This window comes from Triturus cristatus, chromosome 5_1, assembly GCF_964204655.1.
Source record: "Triturus cristatus chromosome 5_1, aTriCri1.1, whole genome shotgun sequence".
Lineage (NCBI taxonomy): Eukaryota > Metazoa > Chordata > Amphibia > Caudata > Salamandridae > Triturus > Triturus cristatus.
Window position 1 is genome coordinate 712142375 of NC_140587.1, and position 23101 is coordinate 712165475.

The window sequence follows — 23101 nt, forward strand, 5'->3', positions numbered from 1 at the left end:
CCTCATTCATCATTTGTATCCTTCCACGGCAATTGGCCCCTTTACTCCTGACACTATTTTCTTTTAGGTCTTGCCTAGCGTTGCAGCGCGAATGCGCTGCCATCGCTTTGCGAGACATGCAGTATATACGGTAGTGTGGAAACTCCGCCCACTCTGCCCATTGGCTTTTGTCTTAAATGCTGCCTTCCGATTGGTTTGAGGCTTGTTAGTTCCTCCTCATTCATCATTTGTATCCTTCCACGGCTATTGGACGCTTTACTCCTAACACTATTTTCTTCCCTGTCTCCCCACCTCACCGCCCCCTACCTTAGTCTGTGACTTCTCCGCATCCCCTGGAAACCCCCACTCCCCCCTGCCCACCCCCGTTCGTGTTTTCTTGCCTGCCAGCACTTCCGTTTTCATCTTTATTATTGCCACCTTGAAATATGCGAGTTCAAGATGCGTGCTGTATAAAAACTGCTCGTGTTTAATGAACTTGATTTTAATGTTACTCTAAATATAATAAGACTCTAGGCAACATTCGGGGTATGCATGGCAACCGACGCCTCTTAGTTCACAAATGGCATTGTTGTCGGGCGGGTGGAGCACTTTTAATAACTTCTCTCAATTCAGTGCTATAATCTTGTGTACTGAGGTGACGCTCTAAAGAAATGCACTTTTTTGAATTCTGAAGAGACATTATTGCACATTTACATCATGTTTACTGTATGATTAACATGCCGATCATTTTCACGGCTCCCCTTCTGGCTCGTATACGCTTGGCTCGTCTCAGGCTGAATCTGCCTGTTAATTAATATATTGGCTCGCGCACCTCTAACAAGAGAGATGAATGGATACATTACAGTGAGCCCGGTAGATGGTAGAGAAATAGACTGGTGCAGACAAACAGACAAAGTCAGTCTCCATTGCCTCACGTCAGAATCATCACTTTCAATAACCTGGAAATCTGCCGGCAACTCCTGCATGCCCCAACCTCATCCCCCTCACCTAATCATAACAGAAGCAGCAGATTCTGAGCTGTGCCCTCCTGGCACAGAGGGGCACGATAGAGTCTGTAGAAGTGCTGGGATCCCTAGCCTCTCCAGGCGGGCACCTAAGCCTTCCGGGTGCCTTCACACTCAGGATAAATGAATACATTTTGTTCTGTGCTTTAGTCGCCCCTCTGTGAGCACTGTCTGGTAGATGAAGCTCTGTTAATAAACACATTCAGAGAGGTGGTTGTGTACAACCAAACAACATCCACAATACTGTACGTTTTGAACGTGTAGTTAAATACCTGCTCATTGAGTACCTCATTGGCTGATCGTTTCATGGCACTACCAAAATTACATTTGGACACATTTGCTCAACTGTAAAACACTCCCTTCTATGGGTCATTTAACAACTCTGGGCTTTGGGAGGTAACCTACTTTTGGATGCTGTGTAAAAGAGTAAATATAAAAATTAATGCAATGAAACTAAGCAACCAGTACTGTCTAAAACACTGTTAAAACTGACACGCATTCTGGCATTTTGTTTAGTTAGTCGATTTTCTCATAGATGCGAGTAAAGTACTCTTAATATCTTAATGAAATCTGCACACTTTTAACTAATAGCACCGGGCGACCTTTGACAACTAGGCAATGAATACATTTTCATGTACCCCCGAAGACTGCCTGTCCCCCACCCCCTTGGCAAACTTCATTGCCTCCCAGTGTTTGAGGGATAACCAAGACACAGGAGAGTGAGTCAAATAGTCTAGAAAATAAGAGAGAAGCCGGGATTCGGATTCACATGCTCCGATCACGTTGGTTAGTCTGTAATCACTACTTTTATTAATAAGTTTTGCATTAGTAAAGCACCACGGTGTGCATGTGTTGTGACACTTCACCCATGAGGTACGTGCCAAGCAATCGTTGACGCAATCCACACTTTGCGTCTTTTACAATCTATTTATTACGAAGAGCAGGAGCTTTTCAAGGGATTTTGCACACTACATACATTCACTCCAAAAATAAAACATGTAGGTAAAAAATATTGCCATTTACAATGTCAATAGCTCTGACTCACAAATGCGAGACCTATTTGCATTGCAAATGCTTGTTTTTGCTAAGCCATCAACCAACGGTGGGGGTATCAGCTGATTTCCGCCAGTGCAAGCAGTGCTTCCACTGCAGAGTTCTGCGTTAGTGAGCATTGTCGCTCCTGAGTGAATAACGCACAAAGGCGATATGACTCCTGTCACGCTGTGTCTACAGCTTGAGGTGTCGCCTGTAAAGATCAGACACGTTTGACCTCAGCCCAGTGAGCTATGGAAGTAGAGAAAGGACTAGCGGCTGAGGTCGTATCATCATTACACGTTGCAGCTCTACTCTCCCAGCCGCTGAGCTCTCTCAGCAGCATCCCTGCTGGCATGACTTGATTTCACGCACTACTTCGCCCTCTTCATCTATGTTCCTTTTGTTCTTATCATGGATGCTTTGTGACTTCATTTCATGGTATTCAGCTTGACTTGAACAAAATGAATTGATTTTTGCTGAGTGCAAACCATCCTAAGACGCACCCATCCTTGGTTGATCCCATTTCTGTCTCTGCCCTCCACACCCCAGCTATAGCTGCACAGAGTGACTGACGTCCCCCCCCCTAAAAAAATTATTTTACCTTTAGCAATGTTTTGAATTGGGAATTAAAGGGATGACATTGTATATGTAAAAACTATCTTATAAGATAAGAAAAAAAACACCTGTACTATACATAAAATCTATAACTACATTCATTATATACATTGTAGTATTTTGGTGGCAGTGTCGTCTCTAGGTTTTAGTGAAGTAATCATCAGCCAACCTTCAGTCTTGTGCGTCAATGTGTCAACAGATATCCTCTGTGGGTTAAAAGTGCATTCCATCGTAGGAATACTCCAAGTGACCGAGGAGTTGAGTTACAAGGCCACAGAACTCAGGGGTGTCTTTCAATAACTCATGAGATATGGTAGCGGGTATGTAATTCTCTTTATTACATCGACCGAAATCAACCGTCCCCCAAACCTATGTCCTTTGAACCCCCGGACTCTTCCTCCTCATGAAAGAGATCGTCTGCAGTTATGTGGAGTAAATGTAAAATGTTCTGTAAAATTAAACACATGCTTATAGAGCGCTTTTAATCTGTTGAAAACAACCAGTTGAAGAAGCTGAAGTAAATAACTTTCAAAGCCGGCCTTGGGTTAGAGTCTGCTGTAACAGGCAAATATATTCCTGTTTTCATGGAATACTTGAACTCCAGCAGTGCAAGAGCTAAAGATGCTGCGTAAAGGTCTCCTTATCCCTTTATTTACAACAGCTGCGCCGTGATCAGTCTTTCAGGTTCCACTTGTACACTCAATGACGTCACAACTCACTGCAATGAATTATCGCAACAAAGGAATGAAGCTCGGGGCGCAATGAAGGCACCTGCTGCCCCTGTGGTGTAGGGGAAGAAGGCGACCCTTCAGGGGCCCGAAACCCTTGGAGTTTCTCCGTTCTGCCCAAGGCCAATGAATATCTGTGAGCTATAGGAGAAACAGGGGCCCCTCTTCTTTACATTCTGCAGGTGGCCCCATCATTTTAGATTATGCCGCTGAATGAATCCTGTTTATTATTACCGGTGATAAATTAATGCCATTCATTTCTCACATGAAAATGAGGCGAGATTTTTGATTTCATCAGCATTTTCTTAAACATAAAGTCGAGAGATGAATCAGCCTTACGGTTGCTTTTGATATCTGCTATGACATGAGGCGCAAGGGTACGATATCTGACACGGCACTACCAGTTAAGAGCATGTCATTACATTGCATAATAACAACATATGTTATTAGAAAAATTATGAGCTATATAAACACATTATTCAACTAATCTATACTCATGTTTGTGTCTGTATTTCCCTGCCTTTGCCAAATCACAGGTGAACACAATACTTTGAACTGCTGTTCAGTACTTTGCATTAGGATGTGTTAATAATACGTTCCTGTTCGTTTGGGAGAACGTCTTGCTCAACAATTTCAACTTTGTCTCATTCCAACTTTGACTCCTTCTTATAGTTTGGTTAGTTAAAATGGAAGCACGTTATTATACCCATAGGGTTTCACTACTTTCTCATGCGTGCTAATAAGAGATGTTATTTCCTAAAGTGACATCACAGGATTGTAGTACACACTGACATGGCCTTTTGTAGAGATAGTGCCAGTAACAATCGGTAAGTAAAAAAAGAGGCTTAGTTGAAGTTCAGCATTTAATTTATTAAAAAACATCATGCGCCAGAAGGAAATGATTTCAATACAAAGCAAGCATTGGCAAAGCCAATAGGTCTAGGCTCTAAAAAGCAACCTATTGGTTTTTCCAATGCTTTTTTGAGCTATTGGCATTGTAAATGACGATGCCTTTTATTTACGTGTTAATTATCAAAACAGATAAATAAAAGGCATTGTAATTTACAATGCCCATAGCTTAAACTCTAGCAAATGCGAGACCGATTGCATTGCAAATGCTTGTTAAGTATATGTGCCCAGCTCAACTGTACTTACTTTTCCCTTTCTGCATTAGCCAGCATAGAACCCAGAGAGGAATAGGGTGCACGGTGCTCCTTGTCAGCATTCTTTCAAAGATGCTCACTTTTGACCTTTCATCCATCCATTAATTGAATCCTCCTTGCATTCACCCACTTACTCATACACCCACATAAACTTCCTAATTAATGGCGAATCATTTGGATATTAAAAACGCTGTTTGCTTTGCCAGTCCTTGTTCCTTGTGCAGTTCTAAATTATACAGATTGTACTGTTGGGTAAAGTAAACCATGTCATCCATTTATTTGTGTGGCTATGAATTGTACCCTGCAAACTCAGCTACATTGAGGCACTTATGTTGCTGTATCTTTTTCTTGGGTCAAGTAGCCTAGATAGCTTTTTATCATGTAGGATATGTCCAATCAAAATGTCCTATATAATAGTTGCAGAGAACATCTTGGTTTCATAGATAACCATATGAGATTGTACAAGAGGAGGTGCTGGTCCTGAATGTGTTCAAATAATTTTACTGGGGCCGAAAATTGTTTAAAGTAAACCGTGTTCCAGGGGGAGTCCAGGTCTCAGAGATAGTTGAACGTATCATCTGTTCTAGGCATGAAAGGTGACAATATAATAGTATCATGTTGAGTCAGTGTTCTGCCAGTGATCTAGATTTATACGCAGCAGATTATTCTGATGGAAACTTCAGCCTGCACATTTCTCCTTTTTAGATCCAGAAAAAATAGCTCTCCTACACAGGTTGATGATTTTGTTGCTCACAGAATACTATGAATCTTCCTTTCATGTGATGTTATATATTTATATAGAAGCCACCTGTGCTTTTTTTCACGCCAATCGAAGTGCATCCAGTGTGCCCTTCTCTGACGTTTTGTTTGGATTTTCAAGTGTTGCATTGTTGTGGATCCAGTTGCTAGCACCTTTTTAGGCAATCGTCTCTATATCTTTCTCTAGAGATTGCACTATCCAGGATTCTGTTGGCAAGGATGTCTGTTTTTTCTGCCTCTGGTAGGAGGCAGATGTTTCTCAGTTGGGCTGAGAAGGGCAGTGTGGACAGTGAAAGTCGTGATCCTGGTCTAGATCTGCAACATGAGATAACTGTAAGGACTCACCCTCTTTGTTGAGGTCACTTTCCTTCCAGCCTTTTTCCTCCACCTCGTTGTTCCCAACGCAACGACCTGCCCCCATGCTGGGGTCACCCCTCGACTCCAATCTTGACATCATTTTTGAGTCAGAGCCCAGCTCTGTTAGTGTGCTGTTCCCGGTGCTGCCAGATCCACTCTTGGCTTTCCAAGTACCTGATGCTGACCCTTCTCAGGTATTGGCATGCACCCAGGCCCTGCTGAAAAAACGTATTCCTCCAACCACTCCTTCTGGTGTGACTACAGGTACTAAGGAGTTTCCAGGCCCACTGCATGCTGCTCCTCCGGCGGCAACTACTTTGGCTTAAGTTAGCTTCAACCAAGCCCAGGTATATGTTCCTCCACCTTGGCGCTGGTCAGCTTTAGCTACCTGGTCGACTCCTGCACTCTACATTGTCGCCTTAGGCCTTGCCTTCATTTTCGTCACTTCAACCAATGGTGGCACTGTGACCAGTGTCGGCACACCACCCTCACCCAGTCTCTTGAATGTCAACTGTTCTTTCAACCTGAGATCATCAACACTTGAGACTCCTGTTGGTGCTGGCACCTCACCGTCTGGAGCACATTCTCCGGCCACTCATTTCTTTTGATTTCTGTTATGGCTTTCGGGAGGCGAATGTGGTCCTAGCTGACCTCAAAGAGGTGTTTTGCACCTTTTCTGATTCAGAGGCACAGGAAGGTTTTTCTAGGGCTTTAAACGACACCAGTGGTTTGCAGTCAGTTCCTGAGATTAACCTACAGTGGACCACTGGTCTCCCTTTGGATGACATTTCCTCTGTTCACAAGACCTTGAACGAGGCTGCGAAATCATACATTTCCCCTGACCATGGAAGAGGTTAAGATCAACTTATTAACTGAAATCCTCCAGACTAACCCTTAAACTTCAAAACCCTTTCTGACCTTTAGCGAAGCGCTGTTGGAAAACATTGTTTGTCTGGAAATGGCCATCCTCACTTCAGCGGTCAGCGACTGGGCTTGTGGCGTTATCACTCTTATTCTTTATCTTCTAATCTGAAGCCTGCTTATGCTGTAGGACAATTCCCCTATGAACACAGGGTTGATGAGACCTACCGACCTTTATCTTCATCCGATTCGTGGATGTAGAATGGAAGCTGTTGGATGCAATGGGGATGAAAAGTTTCCCATTGAGTAATATTACTTTATGCTTTTGTAATGCTGCTTGCCTGTTGACCTGCTGTTCCAATGGTCTATGGGAGGTAGCACAAATGGTGGCTCTGCTGCTTTTTGATCATGGCCCTAGTTACATGGCTGTAGTGGTTTATGTTTTTGAGCTGCATACACGCTTTTTAGGTTTGGTCTCAACACAGTGGACTTACTGACCAGATATATCGGCTCCTCTGTGACATAATACCGGTTTAGATCCCTAAAGCTTTCCGCAGGCCGCTTAGCTGGGCGTGCTGTGCTTGTCTTTCGATGGTTCACCCCCTCTCCCCCCAGGTGCCAGACTAAATTTTAAGATTTTTCTCAGCAATTCACTCGCACAACTGTAGGTGCCATCTGATGGTTCCAATGCAGTTCTGTCATGTCTGGGCTTATGTCGGGGCCATAAATAAACGCCACCCCGGCTCATCGATGCACCTTCCGATGTGGATCAGGAGCTTGCTCCCTCCATTCTGTTGTTTGACAGAAGCTTTTCTATCTAAATTTTACAGTGTACAAAGAACATGTCTCTTCTAAAACTACAGGTTTTAAACCCTGCAAAGATTGACATAAACAGATGTCAGTGATAGACCCACACGAGGTCTTTCACTGGTGTCTGGGCTCTACGCATGACTCAAAATCATGCAAAAGCTGTGCTTGGATGAATCTGAAGACAACTTTAAACAAAAGTTCGTCGGTTAGCACTACAGAAAAGCTCTCAAGATCCGGTCTTGGTGAATGTAGCAAACATGTTCTCGCTGCCTTTGTCGAAAAATGTAATTTATCACTCCAAGTAATCATGTAATTCGAAGAACTAATTTAAGAAGTTTATACATGACTCTCCTCCTTCCCACCACTCGTGTCGAGAGGTCATGTGGACATCAGGGTAACTCAAAATCTCAGTCCTGATAGTCCACCTTTCAACCTATTACTCTTCTCATCCCAATCCAGCCTGAATTCCTGGGGCCATCGGTGACACTGCAGCAGATTCAGGCCTTTAAAGAAGCCATGTTGCATATCTTTGGTACCCTTCTAGCGCTTTCTGGTGAACTTCGGGGTCCAATAATCCAAGGAGGCCTCCAGTCAGACTACCACAGCAGATCCGTCCTTGACAGCAGCAGTGCATCTCAACCCTTTTCTGGGGTCCGCCCAACTCTGAGATGATGCCTGCTTCAACTCCTCACCCGCCACTGAACATCTTAATGCGTGCTAGGGTACGAGCACCCACTAACCTGGTAGCCAGCGGGTTCCACTGGAGCAAAGTGAAACTCCCTACACTCCCAAAAAACAGCCTCCAAACAAGATGTGATTACTTCTCAATTAGTAACACTGCCCAGAGGGAGAGAAGGGAAAGAGTTAACCACCGTCTGCTTCACTCTTCCCTGTAGGTAGAACAGGCCACTCTCAGAAGGAATGCCGGGGCAGTGGGAACTAAAAAAGAATTTGCGTAGATATCAGTTGTTTGTCTACAGAATTAAGACCACCCAAAACACCCATTCACAGTGCATACAAGATACAAGGAGACTCCTCTTACCAATTAAATCTCCCAGGAGGCTGAAGAAATAATGTGTAGAGTTAACTGCACTCTACTTCCAAGGCCAGTAAATATTTCTTTACCGATAAGTAAATTAGGACCAGTGAACTAAATCAGGAAGTCCAGCGAATGAAGGCAAGATTAAACTTCAAAGGAGCAAGGCAGAATACTGCAACAGGGCCTTGGGACAGGGCAGAAACTGAATTCAGGACAGGGAGTGAGGTGGGCTTAAAGATAACTAAAGAAAAATGCCTCCAACTAAATGAAATACACGCGCGCGAGAATCGCGTGTTAATGAGCAGCCTTCTAGTTCAGGGAGGCAAGATACAAAGAAACAAAAATTAGCGAAGACGACAAGAATGGCAAGCGTCGTGCTGAAAACAATGTTTCTTAAAATGCGTTCGGAGCGGATCGGCAGAGGAAAAAACTACATGCGCTGCAAGGGAAACAATGTAGCAACTTCCAGCGGGAGGCTCGGTGCGGAGAGAAAGATACAGAGTTGCCAATCCGCCGTGGAGCCAGAAAGGAAGCTCGCGGTGAAGTACACCGACTCCCGTCTACAGATCTTTTGAACATATGGCAAGTATCAATGGGGAAATGTTGGGGTATTATCCAGTCCGCCGCATTAAGGAGAAATCACATTTTCACCATTCACAGAGCCTATTGGACTCCAAAGAAACTCTCAAAGTTCAAAAGCCAACAACAAGTGAAAAAATGTCCAAAATGCGGTGAAGACAAGGCGGACGACATCCATATGTTCTGGCAGTGCCCCCAGCTCGAAGACTTCTGGATAAAAGTTGGTAAGACACTGACGGATCTCCTCGGCCAACAACTTCTTGTAAGTATGGAACTGGTGTTTTTTGGGATTCATAAAACAGAGGTAAATACAAGCATCTTAGGCTTAAAACAAGAGAATTTACTTTTTGTACTAATCCTTTTGGCACGTAGAGAAATATGTATAAATTGGGTTTGCGCCACACCACCCAACCATTTAGACTGGTGGAAATCAATTGGTAGAGTGAATAAATTGGATAGAAGTGGAAGACCTAGAAAAAAATATAACTTTTGGGAAATATGGGAACATTTTCTTAATTCTCGTGACCAAAATTAAGTCCAATGATTTTACTCCTGGCAATACTCTAAATGACTAAGGGCTATCGGTCTCCCCCATTGTGCCTAGGCGATAAACAGGTTTCCAGTTGCAAGGAAAAAACTCTCTGTTGGAAAAACCCTGAGTTGTTGGCCTAGGAAAATCGAATGACAGCACTGGTCTCCCATATCAAAACCTGACACAAGCATTGCAAAATGAGGACTACAAAAAAAAAAAAAAAAAAGAAGTACACTGACTCACAGGCAGTTCTCAGCCACGGTGGGAGAAGATTGTTCAGGGAATAGGGAATCACAAGAGGGAAGCCAGGAAGCAAGGGACGCGGGAGGGGCAGGAAAGGCTAGGCACAGCTGAAGTCCAGAAATTATCTTGGAAACCAGCTCAGACAGAAAGCCAAGCGCTGTCTCTGCCTCCTGACGCTGAGATATGCATGTAAGAGAGCGTGTCTGAATACAACTTCTGCTCTCTAAGGATAAGGGAGTGTATGAAAAGAGGGAGTTTCTCCATATCTGAATGCACTGTGATACTACAGTATAGTCAGTGATACAGAACACGTGGCTTGTGTCCTGGCAATGTGCACTGGGGCAAAACCAGGATCTTGCCCCCCTGTTAACTGACAAATTGCGAGATGAAATAGACCAGTTCCAGGGGATCCATCTTTCCTCTTCCAGCATCCCACCCCAGAGGGTCTTGTAGTACAAGCAGGCTGAACCCTAGCTCATTCCCAATCACACCTCCAGACAAAGAATCTAAACACCTGGTGGCCTTTGCGAAGATCTTGTTTGCTTCCCTTGCCCTAAGATCAACTTGAGTTCCCTCCCACACTTTGTGGGACATAGTGGTCGAGTTCTTGTCTGCAGTCGCTGATGACCTCCGGACCAATTTGGCACAGTTAATACAAGATGGCCAATATGCGACAAATTATCTCATCAGGTCAGGCCTGTACGAAATCGACTATTTTGGTACCAGTGTGGTGTTTTGGCACCACGCATGGAAAAGATCGACTTACTTTTCAAGTGATGTACAGGTATTACTGATGGATATCCAGTTTGAGGGCACCCATCTCTTCAGGGGCAGAGCAGACTCTTCTCTGGAATGCTTAAAAGAAAGCAAAGGTAAAGTGCTCTCCTTTGGCCTTTCAGCTCCTGTGTGGCAGTTTGCCCAACAATATTGCTTGTTCTGTTTTGAGGCTTTAGAATGTGAATCCTCCAAAGGCAACACCAAAACCTGCCTCCTCAACCTTAGACCTCCCAATCCTATCCTATACTAGGGACTTATAAGTAAGTTAGCTTATACCAATTGGGGGTTAGAACACTGGCACTGAGGTCTGGTTAGCAGGCCCCCTGTGTGCTCTTGGGGTCGAAAAACTAGCAGCATCAGTCCAAAACCTAGAGGGGTGATCATGCAAAAAGAGGCATTTCCTTACATTCTCAGATTAATCCCCAGTATATTACTGGAGTCAATTGAGAGGATGCTAACTTTACAGCTAAGCAAAGGTGCATCCCAGCTAATTAGAAATCCTTACGCCCTACCAGGCGTAGTGGGAAAGCAATGGTTAAGAAAGGTGATATAACTATCTAAATAGAGTGGAACAGTGCACCAGGTCTCTGGGAGCAAAATAACTTGGAATCATTTAATAAGGTCACTCCACAGTGAATTTGTAAATTATGATTATAAGCCAGCAATATTCAATGACAGGAAGTTAAAATTACTCAAAAATAAAGCATATCAATCCATAATGCAGTAACTATTCTAGAACACAGCATCAGAATTATCATCAATATTCAAGTTAGGGATAATATGAATATTGTTTATTGTGGCTGTGCACAGTAAATTATTAGCTCACAAGGTATCCAAGGCATTAGTTAGGCTACTAAGTCAATCAATAGAATCCAGGCCTTCCAGAGGAGCAGAGCAGTTAAACGTTGAGACTGCTGAAAACTGGTATGCCATTCGGGGGTGGATGGGGGGAGAACTGCAGGTTTATTTTATTTTAAAAAGCCTAAAGGGACTTCATTTATAACTCTGTTAGATTGTTCTGCCTTGTCCAAGGCCTTAAAAAGCTCACACACAATGGCAGGATTGCAAACATTAATGACCATACAGTTTTTAAAGAGTCTCATATTCAGCAAACCCTCCTAACAAAACCAATGTTGTATGTTAATTGATACAGCTCTCCCACCTTTTTCTGTAACCAGTCAAGTTTTATTTTTCAGTTGTTCAAATCATTTATCCCCTTCAGCTGAGGACAGGACACCTTCCTTCAGAGTCTCACTAGTTGGAGATCATCTCCCTTGTCTGTGTATTCTCCTAATAAAAAACTGGCAGCTTGCTCACACTTGCGTGTTGAAAGGGGTAACATGTTAAATATTGATGCCGCCAGTGTGTACGGAAGCAATTTTAAGCTTTGGTAAACACATGCAATGTTCAAATGCCTACTTTTTTAAAAACTTTCCTTAGCAAAAGGGAGAACACATTTCTTGTGGCATATAAGGAATTAGCTATAATATTACTGACAGTTTGCCACCATATTCTATATTGGCAGCCTCCTGACATGTAATCTGCCAAAATGTTAAAGGCATGCTTTCTTCTGAATAACATCTTGATATCAAATGGGGAACAACTCTATGGATCTCTTTAAAGCCGGACCAAGGGCGTCTAGCCTTAGACCAAGGGAAAGATATAACAGGGTGCTTAGAAGTGGTGAGTTTCACTTTGTTGCTTTGAGTAGAGTTAGCAAGTCAAGAATGAATCTTTGAAAATGCTCCTTTCAGCTATCTTGACAAAAATGGGGAAAATGCCTTCTGGGATATATTATTGCCATATGTTCACTGACCTGCTTCACACTGTTGTGAAAGACCTATGGAGAGAGTGCATGAATACCTGATAGAGATTTCTAGCTGCAGATTGCTTACTTTAGAATTATCCCCAAGCGTCAGACTGTATCTGGAAATTATTTTATGAGTAGTACCTCTGCCTCTGGTAGGTGGCGTCGTCTGTGCCGGAAGTGATGTGCGCAGTACCTATATAGGCGCCACCCCAGTGATCTGACGTTGGTTCTTTTCTTCCACGCCAGTCAGTGCAGATCTATCTGCACTGACTGGCACGGAGAGCTAGCCCCAGTCAATTTTCGACTGAGCTTTTTATGACTTTTATCGAAGTCTTTGTGAGAGATCTTCTCTTGGTGTGGCTGGTATGTCGACTAGGAAGACTGCTTCAAGCACTGTGGCATCTCTCATTGACGGATGTTGGTGACCAGCCCGCACCTTGTTCGCCTCTGATGCCTGGAGTGCAACCACAACGCGAAAACCTGCACTGATTGCCACGCCATGCACCTCAAGGCCTTGAGGGAGCAGAACCTCAAGCTCCTTGCCTCTCAACGTGTGACGACGCAATGGTCTCTATCGCGGTCGAGAGGAAGGTCCCGTGATTGGTCGAGGTGCTAAAGATCAGCTTTGCATTTGAAATTGTCAGGCGATTCAGGTAAGACCCACAAGAAAAAGAACAAGAAATATAAGAGGTCTTCAACTATGCCCCATCCATCACTGTTTTCAGATGAGATGAGGGAGCATCATAACTAGAGGCCAGACACCGTGGCTGTGCCTGTGCCTTGGCTGGTTCCACACCTCCCCAAGTTTTCGGGAGCCGGAGCGACCCCGTCCAACTTTGGGAGTTTTATGAGGCCATGTGCCTCATATTTGAGCGGCCCATTTCCATCGGCTAGCCTACAGGCCCACCAGACTCAGGAGGGGCCCTTACTGGTTCCACGCTGGCGGGTCTGCCGGTTGTACCATCTCGACCATCCCCGGCGCTGGTCCCGATGTAGACGCTCCCAACGCCGTCTGCTTTCCAACTCCGCACGGAGCCAGAGGGGTGTCATCCGATGGTGGCTCTGATACAGACTGGAGCTATGCCTTCCAGGAAGCAGCCTTATCCCTATTCCTATGGGCTATGACTCGGTGAAGATTGGGAGGGGTCACTGGGCCTTGAAGAATACCACCCCTTAGATCCCAACATGGACTGATGTGAGGACCTGGCTGAGGCCAGTGGACTGGACACTTTCCCAAATACTGACAGGGTTTCTCCTTCTACCATGGTTACAGAGGAGGGAGCGTCATTTGCTATGACGGTGTGGAGGGCAGCCGAGGTCTTGGACCTTAGCCTGCCCTGACAGGCCTTGACAGAGGTGCTTCAGACTGGAGTGTCCCCCACAGAACCGCTTCTTCCATTTAATGAAGCCCTTACAGACGTCCTGCTTGGTACTTAGTCCAAGCCCAGTAAGCAAAGGGGCTCCTGTCGACAGGACGATTGCCCACTGCCTGCCCCAGAGGGCCCCAATTTCCTCACACAACACCCTACCGCAAAGAACTTGGTGGTCCAAGTCTCTTCTTCTTGAGTAAATACTGACACATTCCCTACCACCCCACCCGATAGGAAATCCAAATGGCTGGATACCTTGGGCAAGAAATAAATTTCTTGCACCAGCCTGGCGCTGCAGTCCGTCAACATCAAGTGCCGTTTGGGCTGTTACTCCCATTCTTTCTGGGATTCGGTTGCACAGGTGCTGGCCATGGTTCTGGAGGCAGCCCGGGCCATACTTTACCAAGCTTTTGCTGTCGGGAGAGAAGCAGCTAATGTTCACGATCAGGCAGAGTGGTTTCTTGACAGTGGCCTTACGGCACCACGCCTGGATGGGAACCGACTGGCTTTATGGGGGTTTTCCAAGCATTGCTCATCGACATGCCCTTTGATGGCTCCCGTCTCTTCAGAGATCAGGCAGATTTAGCGCTAGAGCGTTTCAAGGGCAGCAGTGCTATGACCAGGTCTTTGGGCCTTCCCATGGCCTCTCGCCAACCGCAGTCCACCTTTCGTGGCCACGGAAGGGACTTCCAACTGCGTCTTTACATGTCCAGGCACCTCGGCACGTGAGTTTCCCAGGCTCTGTGTTGCAGAGCCGGCAGCCACAGCTACCAAACCCCTTTAGTTTGCCCTCTTTCCATCATGGGCATCCAGTGGGAGGCAGGATACGCCATCACCTGTCCCACTGGAGGTCTGTCATCAGACCGATGGGTTCTTCAAATTATCCAAATGGGGCTACTCCCTCCCCTTCATGACTACTACTCCACCCGTGCCACCTGGTTGCAAAAGGCTGATGGGAGACCATCTCACCTTGCCCCACCAGGAAGTGATGGCTCTCTTGGTCAAGGGAACCATAGAGAGGGTGCTGGCGCCAGCAGCAGGCCGTGGTTGCTATTTCCGCTACTTTCTGGTGCCCAAGAAGGATGGTGGCCTTCGTCCTATCCTAGACCTGCACCCTCTCATTTTCTTCCGCAAGAAGTAGTTCATAATGGTCACGCTTGCTCAAATCCTGTCTGCCCTTGACCTGGCAGACTGGATGGTCCTGCCTGTCCACAGGCGTTACCTGCGGTTCACATTGGGCCGCGAACACTTTGTTTACTGTGCCTCCTTTTGGCCTTACCAGCGTCTCACCGATGTTCACAAGGTTGATGACAGTCGTTGCAGCTTTATCTGCAGAGACCTGGGGAGCCAATCTTCCACTATCTCGAAAGGTTGTTGGAAGTGGGCTCGCCCTGGCTTTTGTCTGACACCTTCAGACTACAGTTGATCTCCGCATTCGCTGGGGTTCACTATCAATGTGCCGAAGTCACACCTGACTCCCTCTCGGATGCTCCCCTTCATCTGAGCTGCTCGGGACAAGGTGCGGTTTCGAGCCTATCCTCCCAAAAGGCAAGTCCAGGATATTAAAGTTATGTTACCGATGTTTCACTCTCTATCCTGCATTTCGGCAAAAATGACTCTGATTCTGCTGGGACTCATGGCCTCCTGCATCCTGCTTGGGACACGTGCCCGCTGGCATATGTTGGCTCTACAGTGGTGACATGAAGTTCCAGTTGGTGTAGCATCAGAGGAATCTCTACAAAATGGGCCAGATCTTAGGTGGGAACTGCAAAAGATCTGCAGTAGTGGTTAAAGAACTGCAATTTAGTCGGCAGCAGACCCCTCGCCCTTCCCCCAACCAGATCTCACAGTTTTGACAGATGCTTCACTCTTGGGATGGGGCGGCCATCTCGCAGAGGTGGAGATCTGAGGCCTCTAGTCTCCGGCGGAATCCGTACTCCACCTCAATTGTTGTAGGCCACAGATTGTCCAATGGACCGTGTCTGTTGTCCTCATATAATCATACTCCATTGGAAACGGTCAAACTGACTTCCCAGCACCTGCCAGAGCATATGCGGAATTCTGGTCTCATATTGATTCAATGCTGTTCTTGTGATGTAGCATGAGTATCCATGTTTGCCATTTGCCAAGGAATGAAGGGAGATTACATTTCCTCAGACCTGTGGGTCTTGCCGGCAATGTATTCTCATTCATTGGGAAGTAGCCTCTTGTGTTCCTTATGATTCACACCTACAATGCCTGTAGGCTTTTAAAGGAAAAGGCAGGCTTATTGCTTTGCACGAATGCCATACAGTTGATGCAGGGTTCCTAATGTGTTTTAGGAAGCTCCATTCCATATTTTCATATGCCAAATGAGACCAAGCTAGAAGGCCTATTTCATACATATACATTATTAATAAAATAACATAGTTTTATTGTTCTTAATTTTAAGGTTGTCAATGCTAGGCATTGTCAATAATTGGTGGTCCTATCATTTAATCTAATTGTACTTTTTTGGGACTAGAATACGACCTGAATGGTAAAAAGCCATGCACGCCATTCCTGAGTGCCTAACTGCTTGTGTAATTGATCTGTTTGTAGGGCTCTGGCTTTCTACTAATCTAGTATTGGCACAGAGGCTTAGGCCTGTCTGTGGTAATGCAAGGTCCAGAATTTGTTCTTTGACCCGTAGGGGCATACCCTCTTTGCGGCCATAGGACTAATGCTCTTACACAGGTTGAGTCACGTAACGTGGTAACAGGATTGTTTTGTGGATTTTTTGTCTGACAACACCTTTGGCATTTTTGACAAATTTTTCTATACTGGAAGAAATCTGAAAACCATCCTTGGTAATTCGGAGGAAATAGTGCTGAAGGTAGCATGAACAGGTGGGCATCATCAACAAACTACTGAGTATTTCTGAAGAGTCTACGTTTCTTTTACTTCTGTAATACTTGAATGAAAAACTGGAAAAAATGTTGCTGATTAAAAAAAAAAAAAAATGCATTGTACAAAAGGTAAAAGGTTACCTGCACCTAGATTCTAACACCAGGTGAGTAGTTGTACACCCAAAACATTCTTCAACAGCGAACTTTTCAGCTTCATGTGTCCATGTAAAAGTCGATCTTTTTGTAAAGGGCATAATATGGATAGATTGCCCCTTTTTTACTTTCTTCTAAGTGTGCCACTTAAAGCAGTGATTTGCAAAGGATCATTTACACCAGCTGGGCAGGTGGGTTTAGAACACAGCTCTGATGGGCTAGGGGGCTGACAACTTAGGAACTAGATATTTACTCGGAGAACAAGAGACCCACCCCTGTATCATCGCCTGCTGATGGACGTGATCTTTAGAATCTCAGCGGTTTCCCTGTTCATGGTGCCCGTGATATTGCTGTACGAATAGAAAAAAAGCAGCGAATAATTCTCTGATGAACACATCAGCAGCCCTTCCAATCAGAAGCCATGCGCTGGTGACTTTTGAAAGCATGGAAGAATACTCCAACTGCCCTTGCGAAAGTTCCATGTCTTTCCACAGAGTTAAAGCTGCGGAGGTCTGGGCGGGAGGTTTGACAAGATGCCAATTTCTCCCATTAGAAGTATGGCCCTTAAAAGAAAATGCGCCACCGGAAGTGGTGGAGGAACCATGGCGTCCGCATTTACGAGCGGCATGGCTGGAAAGTTATTCCTAGAAAGGAGCTGCATATAAAAGTATTTTTGGCCCACGTGGTTGTTAATGTTTCACTCACGGAAAAATTGCTACCTTCTTAATGCCTCTCTAAAATAAGTCTGGCTCTCGGCTATAAAGGTCAGGGTGCAAAAAACATGGCAACAGAATGTAAAACATTAAAAAGCGTTTTAAAAGAGTTGTTTGTACCCAAGATCTGATCACCTTCAGAAGACTCCTCAAGACCCGGCTCTTCGAGCAGTAGCAGCACCCCCCTCCCCACAGCGCCTTGAGACCCTCAGGGGTAGGTAGTGCGCTTTACAAATTCATTGAATGATTGATTGGATTAGAGGGAACTGCTGCATCTTTAGAATTGTACGGTCTTGGTGGTTTTTAGAAGCAAGTTAAATTACCTCAAGAGCACCGGGTAGAGGGTTAAAGGATGTGGTTCCTGCTAATCAGTTATAGTTGGGTGGCATGTTGGGCCATTCGCCACGTCAGACTGGAAGTCGGAGTTCAGCGGGTGCGCCACTCACCACCTCCATCATGCTAGAAGCACATTATATTGAAAAACATGAATCCGTACTAGCGGCAGTTACATGTAGGCCCCTCTCCAAGACAGAACTCACTGTAGAAAGTGAGATTCGGCCACAGCATAATCCTCCTGGGAGAAGAGGCATGGCCGTTCTCTTAAACACCGAGACGGATATTGAGGGCGGACTGTGTAGTTATGTCCATAATAGATTTTTGCAGTTTTATATAGCGCTAACAAGACCAGAAGATATTGGAGCATTGTTAACCTGTTGGGACGACCAGGCGCAACCCTGAACACAATGCCCAAACAGGAGGAGGGGTCATCATACACTGTACAGTGAAATTGCTAACCAAAGTATTCTCTAAGTGAAATCACCAGAAAAAGAGCTAAGCACCCAAAGGAGGGACATTTACAGAAATGCACCAATAACAAGGCAGCATTTCTAAATGCCACTTGAAAATGGCAATTGGTGAATGGGCCAGAGCCCCTAGTAGAAGATACAACAGGTCAGTCGAAGCTCGACCTAAAAATGGGACCCATGCATCCCTCTTTGTCCCATTTCCTGGTTCTTTGTGACATAGGAAGGAAGTGTTCAGCAGAGTACTAAAATGACTTCTGTGTGAACATGGCTGGTTTCTGCATGACAACCAGTCTCCAAGAGGTCTTGCTATGCTTGGTAGGCCTCAATTGCTCCTGAAATGTATTTGCCTGGTTATGGAGCTTCCTTCCTTAGAGAAGGTTCCAACATTCTCCATCTTATGAGCCTATGTGTGTATGTACGTTTTTGAGGTCCCTTAGGCAAGTTTGAGGATTATATATCTCTAATGAGGTCTCTGCAGCTACTTCCATTGGATCATCTTAGTCATGAAACTATACAATGATGTTCCAACTGCCATCTTTGTGTTTGGAGCTTCTCTTTACCTTCCCCTTTTGTAGACCACTATCTTGTGCAAGACTTGCGGTATAATACTACTGTAATACATTATACTAATAAGAGGGAGGAGTAGAATACACCCACTTTTGAAAGGCACCAATAATTCTCTGATCAAAGGCAATCAGTGTTACCGTACTTGTCTTCACAGCCCTTCAGACATGGATGGAGAACCTTCATGGGAATGCACTGAGCAGATTGAATGCAGCATTGCAGAAGTGTGAGCTTAAATATACATTAACATGTTGTTTATTAACTAGAGGGTTCTCAACAATTAATCCTGTTGATGCTCGGGATTGTACAAAGTATGTGTGTTTTAGTCAGCTGAAATGGGGCTTTCTTTTCTATTCCTCTCAGTTCCTTCTTAAGTAATCCGGAAAATAAACTTCCGTACCCCCTTGTGTCTCGCTTAGAGAGTGTATTTTCTGTCTCAGGAGAGTGAATCATACATACAAATATCAGTATACTGGAAGGAATATATCAATCAATGTGTTATTTGGTAAAATGGTCATATTTTTGTTGCTGCTGGATGTCCTTTTCCTAGGTGCAGTGGGAAGAATACATTTTTTTGTGAGCCTTCAGTTACAAGGACATGCTATTAAGAGGTTTCAGAAATCTTAGACATGTGGCATTTTTATTGAAGGAAGGTTGACTGCTTAACATTCTGTATTTGATGTAGGTTGAAATGAGTGTGTGTTCTTGAATTGTATCCATACCTCTTTAATTGGTATAAGGCTTTATCCTCTGCCTAATAAGATTTATGTCCCTTAATTAGTTTCTGGTGCCGTTTTTTAATGTAGGTATTTAATTCTACGTGAAGCAGACTAACAGCTTGCAAGGAGTCAATAAGCAATACATGGTGTGTATACAAATGTAAGTTATCACTAAATATTTTTTTTCTTATCTAGGACAAAGATGTAAATGACATAATTGGAATGGAAGTGATCAAGGAATTTTTAATTAATAGTGAAGAGACTAAGTTGGTAAGTTGAGTATCATGTTTTGTGTTATTATTTGTGCTTGTCTGTTTCCCTTTCTGTATGTATTTGTATTTAGAAATGTCTTAGAGTTTGTGTTTGGTGGAGGGGTGCTATAGTGTGTTGTCAAATCCAGAAGAATGCCTTACTTGAACTTGCACCCCGCTTTGGACTATGCCCATTTCATTGAAGCACTGTCACTTGGTTGGGAGGTCAAAAGACAATTAATTTAGAGGACTAAAGGCTCTGTGTTTAGGACTAGCAAGCAGTGTTGTACTGCTGTTCTTCTAAACCAGGGATACACAACTCTCGGGCCGGTGGGGTTTTCCCTTCTGTTATACCAGTTTTCCCAGACTGATACGTTTTCAAAATATAAACGTAAAACATTAAGGGGCACACCATTCAAGAAAGTTCAAAAACATTATTGCTCTTCCTTTTAATGAAAAATATTCCCGCAAATACGTGTTTCGCAAAATATCCGCTTCTTCAGGGCCTGATGTTTATATCAATAACAGTGTTCATTTTGGCACAATGGTTGTCCCTTAATCCTTCTGTTCTTCCAAAACCCTTAATACTTTGGGAACAGTGTCCTTAATTAAAATCCTTTCTTGACTTAGTGCCTCCTGCGAACACCAGTACATCACAAGCCACTATGCCAGGAAAAAGAGCATTATTTTCAAAAGGACACTCTTCCGAAAGTATTTTGGATTTTAGAATACTAGAAGTATTAAGGGAAAACCCTCATGCAAAAATGAAAAACACTATTGATATATATATGTCAGGCCCTGAAGAAGTGAGTATTCCGTTGACTGGAATATTGTTCATTAACAGGAAGAGCAATACAAGTTTTTGAAATATAATTGAAAAGTGAACCCCTCAATTTGTGATGTTTTTAAGTGTTGTTCTGCTGCCATTTCATTTTAGCAAAAAAAAAAAAAATCGAGGGAGGCTAGCAGCAAAAATATTACATGTGGAGGACCAAGATAGTGTTGATCACATCTTGGGTCAGCCTGATGAGTGTTTCATAGTCACGGTTAAGCCATTAGGCTTAATATTCAGCCTGCGGCCAAGTACATTGTTTTCAGCATCTGAAAGGCATTATTTGATCAATGTTGAAACCATCTTGAAAAGAAGGCTTCCTACTAAAAGCAATACATTTCAGATTTTTCACGATTACCTTGAAGTTTGATCTAAATCGGTGTGTAACTGCAGGAGAATAGGCCTTTTTCTTTAAAGAAAATATTTTATTTTTGTTTTCAAGTGTTGAATTAAAAAAAAAAAGCAAAACACATGATTTTATTGGAAAATAATATGAGAAATATTACAGTGCACGTACGTACACAGATCATATTTTTAGTGAGCATTTCCTTCGTAAGTAGCTTGTTTTCATGTCAAGCTCTTGTTAGTAATATCATTTAATAATAATAATAGTATACAGTGTAATGCGGATGCAACAAAATTAGGGATCTTGCAAGGGAAACCTGAATGTAAATAGTAACAGTAATTCTATTCATACAATTTCAGATTAAGACTAAAGAAATGCCAATGAAATATGCGAAATTATATTTTACTTTAAACTTGAGTGTGAAACTCACATTTCACACATGTAGGTAAATATTAACTAATAATTACAAATCAATTTGATTTGAAACTAATAATTATACCATAGAAACATAGTAGTTGTGTAAACATCTCTGTAGACTACTAGTATATTTTCAAATTTGTTTCTTATAGAATTACCTTTAATCGTACATATTTTGCTCTTTATTGTACATCGTTTAGGTATTATAAGTTATTCGAAGTTCTATTTATCTGTGCGTGGCTCCATTCTAAGATAGCCCCCTAAGCACCACTCTGGACGAGGTTTATCAACTTTCCAGTGGCATAAGAAGCCGATGTATTTAACAGGGGTGTGGAATTTAATAAAATATCTACTTGTCCATGGGGCAGGTTGCTTCATACATCTACTTGTCCGGTAACAAAATCCACTTGCCCCCTTGGTGCCTAGTAGTGTAGCGACAAATTATGGCAACAATCTCATTCTATAAGAGCTCTGATAGAGCCTCTCTGATTATGCGAAGGCTTGTACCATAGTAGTGTTTGAACACTTGCAATCCCCTTATGTTGCCACATGTCTGCAGATCTAAATACTGGAGCTGAAGGTAGTGGTAAGGAATAGTTCCAGGGTTAGAATGCCCTTTTGAGTCTGTGCAAACCTACTAACTTGCATGTTTTAAGGGGTTTCAACAACTCTTCTCTAATCTTTTCCCATACTGAGGAATATTGAAAATTTACTCCGGACAATGGCAGACGTAAACTTCTTCCAGAGTTGGGGAAAAAAATGGTTGGAGGGAAAGTGAACTTGTAAACACTCAGATTTTCGCATGAGCAAATCTACACATACAAATTTGCTCATGCTAAAATGCAGTTCATAAAGGTTTTCTAGGAGTACTATTTCTTATCCTACTTCTGTTAATTCTTGGGAATTCACAAAAGCCATATAGCTTCACTAATGCGAGGACATATACCATGGGTGCCCTTTTGAGACTTTCTTTAATAATTGTGCCCCTAATTTGGTCTGGCGTTGACTGTGACCTTTTGTGTTTATTAAAATTATTTCTCTATGTATCGGCTGGCTTCACTGTGAGTGACCGCATTCTGCTCTTTCACAAGGAGCATATCTGCACACAAAGTAGTTTTGTTCAGTACCATTAACTATTGTAGCAGTGTGTGCTTTTTGAGACCAAAAAACTATTTTTGCTTTTGCCAATGTATGTTATAATGGTGAGGACCCAGCAGCTCCCACACCAATAAGGTTTGAAATAAACAATGCCAAATCAAGTCACACATTGACAAAACTAAAAAGCTGGCCGCCAATTTCAGACCTACTGGCTTTACCAATGCTTGTTTATGTTTGTTTCCCATAATCTTATTGAAACTGGTTGCACTGATTTTCCATTAAGAATATTTTTTAGAAAGACTAGCATGCATCAATACATGTTACTCAATGATGCTGCAAAGAAATGGTACCTGAAATAACCGTAATGTTTTTTTCCTGATTTCCTTTTTTTAATGAACTTTTTATTTTGAAATGCAAAGAATCCTCAATCTTGCTTTCAAGCTTCTGGAAATATTTGCATCAAATCAGAGAGCATTCTGGGAGCATTATAAATAGCCTTATATTGCTAAACTTAGAAAACGTGTGTACACATTTTTATACTGGAAGCACTGTCAGTAGTGCAGTCGGATCTTACAACATTTACTTAGAGCGCTCACCCTAATAATAAAGGTTTTCAATTTATGAACCATAAATGCAAGTTTGGACAGCATTAA

The 23101-nt window shown here is 43.3% G+C and overlaps 1 protein-coding gene across 2 annotated transcripts in view; it reads left to right on the plus strand.

Annotated features, from left to right (window-relative positions):
- TRAPPC8 (trafficking protein particle complex subunit 8) overlaps nucleotides 1-23101 on the plus strand; it is a 1257619-nt gene that overhangs the window by 814382 nt on the left and 420136 nt on the right. For both annotated transcript variants that reach the window (XM_085605699.1, XM_085605700.1), the window contains one exon: nucleotides 19700-19774. In XM_085605699.1, the coding sequence (XP_085461825.1) occupies nucleotides 19700-19774 (75 nt within the window). The remainder of the gene's footprint in view (nucleotides 1-19699; nucleotides 19775-23101) is intronic.